The 8,014-nt window shown below is 47.0% G+C and overlaps 1 protein-coding gene across 3 annotated transcripts in view; it reads right to left on the reverse strand.

The window, feature by feature from the left end:
* The window catches only part of LOC138636727 (phosphatidylinositol 4,5-bisphosphate 3-kinase catalytic subunit alpha isoform-like), an 18,131-nt gene extending 10,507 nt beyond the window's left edge, over positions 1–7,624 (reverse strand). For 2 of the 3 annotated variants that reach the window (XM_069724929.1, XM_069724927.1), the window contains exons 1-15: positions 7,359–7,624; positions 6,024–6,149; positions 5,242–5,345; positions 4,998–5,160; positions 4,573–4,782; positions 4,157–4,224; positions 3,719–3,847; positions 3,563–3,616; positions 3,275–3,384; positions 3,039–3,180; positions 2,672–2,757; positions 2,377–2,482; positions 1,927–2,079; positions 1,688–1,819; positions 390–514 (exon numbers count right to left, since the gene is read on the reverse strand). In XM_069724929.1, the coding sequence (XP_069581030.1) occupies positions 390–514; positions 1,688–1,819; positions 1,927–2,079; positions 2,377–2,482; positions 2,672–2,757; positions 3,039–3,180; positions 3,275–3,384; positions 3,563–3,616; positions 3,719–3,847; positions 4,157–4,224; positions 4,573–4,782; positions 4,998–5,160; positions 5,242–5,345; positions 6,024–6,108 (1,667 nt within the window). In that variant the 5' untranslated portion in view covers positions 6,109–6,149; positions 7,359–7,624. The remainder of the gene's footprint in view (positions 1–389; positions 515–1,687; positions 1,820–1,926; positions 2,080–2,376; positions 2,483–2,671; positions 2,758–3,038; positions 3,181–3,274; positions 3,385–3,562; positions 3,617–3,718; positions 3,848–4,156; positions 4,225–4,572; positions 4,783–4,997; positions 5,161–5,241; positions 5,346–6,023; positions 6,150–7,358) is intronic. The other variant, XM_069724928.1, reaches the window with a different exon arrangement.
* Between the last annotated feature and the right edge of the window lie 390 nt (positions 7,625–8,014).

An 8,014-nucleotide genomic window follows, 5' to 3' on the forward strand; every position in this document is an offset into this window, starting at 1 on the left:
TTCAAAAACAGCGTAAATGCGACGTCTGCTCCGGAGGAAGAAGCGCTCGCTGTGAGGGAATCTGCAGAGGAGAGCCGGGGCAGATAAACAGTGGCCTGATGTCTGAGTTTTTGCTCTTTATGTTTCTAGTTTATTGTAGAAAGACCTTAAAACAGGGTTTATCATCCAAAAACCTTCACCAATGATTTAAACAGAGAAATATTGTCGTTATTATTCTATGATTTTACTGGTCTGGACCACTTGAGATCAAAGTGGGCAGTATGTGGCCCCTTAACTAAAATGAGTTTGACACCCCTGGTGTAAACTGTCCCCATTAAGCCACGCCCCCTGCTTTATCTCCCCATAAAGCCCCACCTCACCTGAAGGTCAGTTTTAAGCCCCGCCCTCACCTGTGTCTCCAGAGGAAGTCCTTCTCCTGCTCGGAGAGTTCGTACAGAGGATCTCTGGAGCAGAGAGACCGAAGCTGCTCCACATCACCGGCTGAAACACTGCTGTCACAGGCAAGACGACTGCTCTGAGAGACAGACAGGAGGACAGACAAAAGGACAAACAGGAAGACAGACGGGAGGACAAACAGGAGGACAGACAGGATGACGGACAGGGGGACGGACAAGGAGGACAAACAGGAGGACAGACAGGAGGGAGGAAGGACAGGAGAACGGACAGGCAGGAGGACAGACAGGATAATGGACAGAAGGACAGACAAGAGGACAGACGGGAGGACAGAGAGGGAGAAAGAAGAGACTGTGTGTTACAGTGTGTTACAGTGTGTTTCATGTGTTACAGTGTGTTACATGTGTTTTATTTGTTAGTGTGCTACATGTGATACATGTTACATGTGTTACATGTCTTACAGTTTATGTTACATGTGTTACGTGTTAGTGTTACATGTGTTGCATGTGTGTTACATGTGTTTTACATGTGTGTTAGTGTCTGTTACATGTGTTTTACATGTGTGTTAGTGTCTGTTACATGTGTTACAGTATGTGGTACATGTGCTACATATGTGTTAGTGTCTGTTACATGTGCTACTGTGTGTGTTACATGTGTTACATGTAACATGTGTTACATTTGTGTTACAGTGTGTTACATGTGTTTTACATGTGTGTTAGTGTCTGTTACATGTGTTTTACATGTGTTATTGTCTGTTACATGTGTTACAGTGCGTGGTTCATGTGTTACATGTTACAGTGTGTTACATGTGTTGGTGTGTGTTACATGTTTTACATGACTGTTAGTGTTATGTGTGTGTGTTACGTGTGTTACAGTGTTATATTGTTAGTGTTTTACATGTGTTACAATTTGTGTTACATGTGTGTTAGTGTGTTGCATGTGTTAGTGTTTTACATGTTACAATGTGTGTTACGTGTTACAGTGTTACATGTGTGTTAGTGTGTGTTACATGATACATGTTACATGTGCTACGTGTTAGTTTTACATATGTTACATGTGTTACATGTGTTACATGTTTTACGTGTGTTACATGTGTTACATGTGTTACAGCGTTACATGTGCTACAGTGTGTTACGTGTGTGTTACATGTATGTTACGTGTTACATGTGTGTTACAGTGTGTTACATGTGTCTTACATGCGTTAGTGTTACGTGTCTTACCTGTGTTACATGTGTTATAGTGTATGTTACAGTGTGTGTTACATGTGTTACAGTGTATGTTACATGTGTGTTACCAGTCCGTGACAATAGTTGTAGCCCAGCTCTCTGCTGATGGTCCAGTTAGCGTGTTCTTCAATCTGCTGCTCGTCAGGAAACACGACGGTCTGATTGAACCAGGAGAACTCCAGTTCTACACAGGGGGTCTCCTACAGACAGGATCATTGATCAGCTATCGATCAGTTCATCAGTCATTGATCAGTCAATAATCAGTGGATCAGTCAATAATCAGTGGATCAGTCATTGATCGAGGCACCTTGTTGGGATTTGAACCGGCGACTCCGATGGGATTTATCAGGTCCTCGAGGCCATGAGGGACGGGCCACAGACTGAGAGCCACTTTACCACAGACCAGGATGTCCTTATAGTCAAACAGGTTGACATTCCCCCAGGCCAGAGGACAGTGCTCCTGAGGGACAGACAGGTGGATAGGGGACAAGGAGACAGGATCAGTTCCTTTGTGGACGAGGGTGGATCAATAAGAACAGAGTGACCCTGAACGCAGCACATGGAGCAGGACGATCAATAACCTTCAGTGTTCTACGTTCTCCGACGTTCCTCTATCCAGTTTCAGGTCTGTGTAGAAATCACAAATGTTCTCTTACTTGAGGTCACAAACACGTGTGGAACTGGTGTTGATTAATAACTGATAAAGGTTGTGGATCCTCTCTGATGAAGGTTATTGATCCTCCGTGTGCATCCTTACCTCCTTGGCTCCTTTCCTTCCCTTCACTGAGCAGATCGACAGGCAGAGTCTGGCTGAGCGGGGCAGGTCAGCCAGGTAGAGGTCATAGGTCAGCCACTCATTCCACCTGCAGACAGACAGGTTCAGACAGACAGGTGTGTGTGTGTGTGTGTGTGTGTGTGTGTGTGTGTGTGTGTGTGTGTGTGTGTGTGTGTGTGTGTGTGTGTGTGTGTGTGTGTGTGTGTGTGTGTGTGTGTGTGTGTGTGTGTGTGTGTGTGTGTAGGTGTGTAGGTGTGTGTGTGTGTGTGTGTGTTACCTGGGGTTAGAACAGGGGACTCTCTGTGTGTTGACATTGTCACAGAGAGGTTCTCCTCCATGATAGATACCTGTCCTCACATAGATCTACACACACACACACACACACACACACACACACACACACACACACACACACACACACACACACACACACACACACACACACACACACACACACACACACACACACACACACATTGTCTTTACTGTTTGTGCACACGCAGACACACAGAGAGACTAAGGACAGACTGAGGAGGACAGACTGGGGACAGACTAAGGACAGACTGAGGACAGACTGAGGACAGACTAAAGACAGGCTGAGGACAGAGACGGGGAGAGAGACGGGGACAGAGACGGGGACGGACCTTGTCGATGTCCCGGATGTTGACGTTGACGTAGGTGGCACAGAGGAGGCGGAGCCTCAGCAGGGTGTTGAAGGCCCACAGGGATCGAGGAGGACAACCGTCACCTCCTCCGGGACAGGGAGACGGCTGAGGAGTCCGACGACTGAAACACAGACACCACATGTCACCTGCCCGCCCCCAGCACACCTGTACCAGCTCCTGATTGGCTGAGATCGCCGTGTCACAGGCTGAGTTACCTGTACGAAGGTGTGACAAAGCCAGAGGCAGGAAGCTGAGAGTAGAGACTGTCTTTGGACACGAGCATCAAGTGAGGAAGACGTCCCACTGTGATACAGGAGCGGATGTACTGCAGGAAGACAGGTGGGGAGGGGCAGACAGGTGGAGACAGTGAGAGACAGGTAGAGACAGGTGGAGACAGGTGAAGACAGGTGAAGACAGGTGAAGACAGGTGAAGACAGGTGGAGGGGGAGAAAGGTGGAGACAGGTGGAGAAAGACGTCTCTGGTTTGTGTCTCCACTTGTTACCTTGTACTGACTGAGAGGAAACTTCTCCAACAGGTACTCATCACAGCCACACACCTGAGGGACAGACCGGCAGAGAGACAGGTGAGAAAGGCAAAGAGGTGGACAGACAGAGAGACAGACAGACAGACAGGTGGACAGAAAGACAGACAGGTGGACCTTCAGGATGTACTGCCCCTGGTACTCCTGGACACAGAGGCGGAGCTGTTGAGGTGAAAGATGCATCGATCGGCTTTTCTTCCTGATCGACTCGGCGATCAGCTGCTCAGGTAAACTGTCGTGACTCACCTGCACACAAACACAGGACAACAACTGTCTTCTGAGGAACATGTCTCCAAATCTGAGTCACTATACCAGGGGGACAGAGACTAGAGGGAAGGAGACGAAAGGGACAGAGACTACAGAGACGAGAGGGACAGAGACTAGAGGGACAGAGACAAGAGGGAAAGAGACTAAAGGGACAGACTAGAGGGACAGAGACTAAAGGGGCAGGCTCGAGAGACAGAGACTAGAGGGACAGACTAGTTTGTCTGTTTCCATGGAAACATGAGAGACAATCTGTCGTCCTCCAGTCGGAGGTTTTACCTTTAGCTTTACCTTCAGAGTGTACTTCTGTTTGGAGTTGGACGGAGACACAATCACCCAGATGGTAACAATCAGCCGTCCTGCAGAGAGAGGTGCAGAAAGTGTGACAGGTGCAGGCAGACAGTCAGAAAGACAGGTACAGACAGTCAGACAGACAGATACAGACAGGTACCGACAGTCAGACTGATGGACATACAGGTACAGACAGTTAGACAGAAAGTCAGACAGACAGACATGTACGTACAGACAGACAGACAGACATGTACGTACAGACAGACAAACAGACAGTCAGACAGACAAGTACGTACACACAGACAGACAGACAGGTACAGACCGGTACAGTCAGACAGACAGGTACAGACCGGTACAGTCAGACAGACAGACAGGTACAGACAGTCAGACAGGTGTGGGCCCTCAGGTGGACCTACCTTTGTCCAGCTTGCTGTAGATGTGTTGGGGTAGTTGGGGGCTGGACTCCACATTAGGGGGGTAAACGTAGAGCGCCTGGCTGTGGGCCCCTCCCCCTTCCCTCTCCTCCATGGCCTCTCTGCACACGCTCAGAATGGAGCGGCGGAAGTCCTGGATCTCCGGGTCCTTCATCATCTCGAACTCACAGACCGGCATCCCGATGGCGAACCCTGCAGGGGGCCATGGGGCGGGCGGGGGGGTGGGGGGGTCAACATGTGATTATGTCATGATGTGACAACGTGAAGAGGTCAAGAGTTCATGAGGTGATGATGTCATGATGTGACAATGTGATGATGTCATAATGTGACAAGGTCATAAGGTCAAGAGGTCAAGAGGTCACAAGGTCATGATGTCATGATGTGACGAGGTCACGAGGTGGTCTTACCGATCTCCCGGTTCAGGATTTTCTCCTCGCGGTTTCCCAGCGGCTCAATGACCTTCAGAATTGGGTGAAACAGTCGCAGGTCGCACAACCGCCTCGTCTCATCATAAAACTCCTCCCTCTCTGCCTCCTGGGTCACGCCCAAAAAGATGTAACATGACTCCTCCTGACCAATTAGAAAGCAGAGATTACAGCCAGAGCTTGGCGTAGGTGGAGGAGGCGGGGTCCGAGAGGAGACTGGGCGTACCTGCAGCAGGTGGTACAGCGGGTACTTCCTGGCCTCAGTGAAGAGCTGCTGCTTGATGCTGATGAGCGGAGTTTCTCTGAGACACTCGAGGCTCACCATCATCCCTGAAACACAGGAGAACACAGTAGAACACAGGAGAACTCAGGAGAACACAGGAGAACTCAGGAGAATGCAGGAGAACACGGGAGAACTCAGGAGAACACAGGAGAACTCAGGAGAATGCAGGAGAACACAGGAGAACTCAGGAGAATGCAGGAGAACACGGGAGAACTCAGGAGAACACAGGAGAACTCAGTAGAATACAGGAGAACTCAGGAGAACTAAGGAGAACACAGGAAAACACAGGAGAACTCAGGAAAATACAGGAGAACTCAGTGGAATACAGGAGAACTCAGGAGAACTCAGGAGAACTGAGGGGGACTGAGGAGAACTCAGGAGAACACAGAAGAACTCAGTAGAACTGAGTAGAAGTCAGGAGAACTCAGTAGAACTCAGTAGAACTCAGTAGAACTCAGTAAACTGCAGTAGCACGCAGTAGAACTCAGGAGAACACGAGTACTCAGTAGAACTCACTCGAACTCTGGAACTCAGTCGAACTCAGGAGAACTGAGTAGAACTCAGTGAAACGCAGGAGAACTCAGTAGAACAGAACATAGTAATAATAATAATAATAATAATATTACAATAATATAAATTATAAAAAATATAGCTAATTTTAATGATGATAATAATACAAATATGATAATAATAAAGATGATAATAATAATAACAATAATAATAACCGTTGGGGAGGCAGCAGTCCACCAGGATCCGTGGAGGCATCAGATGGAGTCCCCATAGTTCCCCTGATGACGGCCTGGGAGCCATGGCAACCACCAATCAGAGACCTCACCTCAGCTCTGAGCTACCTGGACAGAAAGACAGACAGGCAGAGTGAGGGACAGGAAGGCAGGCAGACAGACAGATGAAGCCCTCCTGGTCTGTGATTGGCTCCCCTGTTGACCCGGTTCAGTAGAACTGGTCCGGTTGGGCCTTTTTAAAGGTTTCCAGAGAATCAGTCAATATTTCAGATGAAGTGATTATTGATTCCTTGTTGATGATTATTTATTGATTATTATGGTCTATAACCCAAACAGATCCATGTAAATAAACATCATGTTGTTGTTTAATTGAGACATGCCCTTCATGCAGTTCATCCATGTTCAGTCCCGTGTTCTTGTGTTTCTGATCAACATCCTGTGTTCTTGTGTGTGTGTGTGTGTGTGTGTGTGTGTGTGTGTGTGTGTGTGTGTGTGTGTGTGTGTGTGTGTGTGTGTGTGTGTGTGTGTGTGTGTGTGTGTGTGTGTGTGTGTGTGTGTGTGTTTCCTGTGCTATGAGTGAGGAAGCTGACTTCCTCCACTTCTCTTCCTGTTGATGGATCATTTAAAGGAACAGTACGTCAGCTTTGGACAAAAAAACTTTTTTTACATAATTTTTAAAAAATGACATAAAAACTTCAAACTTTTGATTTTCTGTAAAAATGATTGAAAATAAGATTCAAATAATAAAAATGTGGACTGATGGAAATGTGTCCTTATTTTTATCATTAATATTATTAATATTTGACTGGACGTCTTGCTGATTTCAACTGAACACATTAAAAACATGTTTGTTTGTCATCAGCGCAGATTTCAGAGTAAAAAACGATTTCAGAGTAATATGTAAAATATGTAGAAAAAAATGTCAGAAGGTCTTCAGGTTGAAATAAAGATCAGCAGTTTGATATTTGACATCTGATAATTCAAGAACAAACAACAACTGAATCAGTTTCAGATTGAACTTGTTTGTTTTCACTGTTCTGCTCTTATTTTGAAAAGCAGAGCTGAATTTAGAACAGATAATAGCATCATTACTTTTAATGTGAAACATCTACTCACATGATTGTTTACACCACTCAGGTAAACAGGAAGTAATGTTCAGTCATAAATCTGAAATCATCACTCACCACCTCCTTGTTTCCTCTCCTCCTCATGACCTCAGTCTATGATATGGTTGCCATGACAACAGGAGTGGGAGCATCAGTGAGGGATGAAAGAAAGAAAGAGGGGCTCTCTTTGTGTTGTCGGTGTGTTTCTCACCTGAGCTCATGCCTCCAGTCATCGCATCTGTCTGTCTTTCCTCCTGTCTGTCTCTCCTCCTGTCTTTGTTCATGTATCAGCTGGTGGATCCATCAGTCGCCGCCCTCCGCAGATTCTGTTTGACACAAAGGGACTCAGTCCTGTTACACCCAGAGACCTGTCTGTCTGTCTTTCTGTCCGCCTGTCTGTCTGTCTGTCTGTCTGTGGTCCTGGAGCCAGTATGAGCAGCAGCAGGAGAAAAGCTGCTGCTCACTGGGAGCTGCAGAACAATGTGCTGGAGGAGGAGAGGGAGGCAGGGGGCTGGGGGATATGAAGGGAGGGTGAGGGGGTGTTAGGTGTCAGCTCATCCTGTCCTCTTCCTCTCTTAAAGGGCCAGCAGCCTCACAGAGAGGGGAGGAGGAGCCCGAGCTCTCACTCTGTCACAGATTCCAAGGACGGGATTGTTTTCTGTCTTTTTAAAAGACACCACCAACATGTGACAGTACCCATGATCCTCTGCTGCTGTTGCCATGGAGATTAGGTCAGCAAGAGGTACCTAGTACAGTTTGGACCTGGTCCTGGACATAACAAATACTCTGTTCTAGTATAAAATAATGCATTCAACCCTGCAGTAAAAGTACACAAGAAATATTATGTTCTTGTATAAAATACTACAG

The sequence above is a fragment of the Brachyistius frenatus genome, unplaced genomic scaffold, assembly GCF_029030835.1.
Source record: "Brachyistius frenatus isolate BFR_SWC_R1_liver_20210118 unplaced genomic scaffold, ASM2903083v1 Contig_401, whole genome shotgun sequence".
Taxonomy (NCBI): domain Eukaryota; kingdom Metazoa; phylum Chordata; class Actinopteri; family Embiotocidae; genus Brachyistius; species Brachyistius frenatus.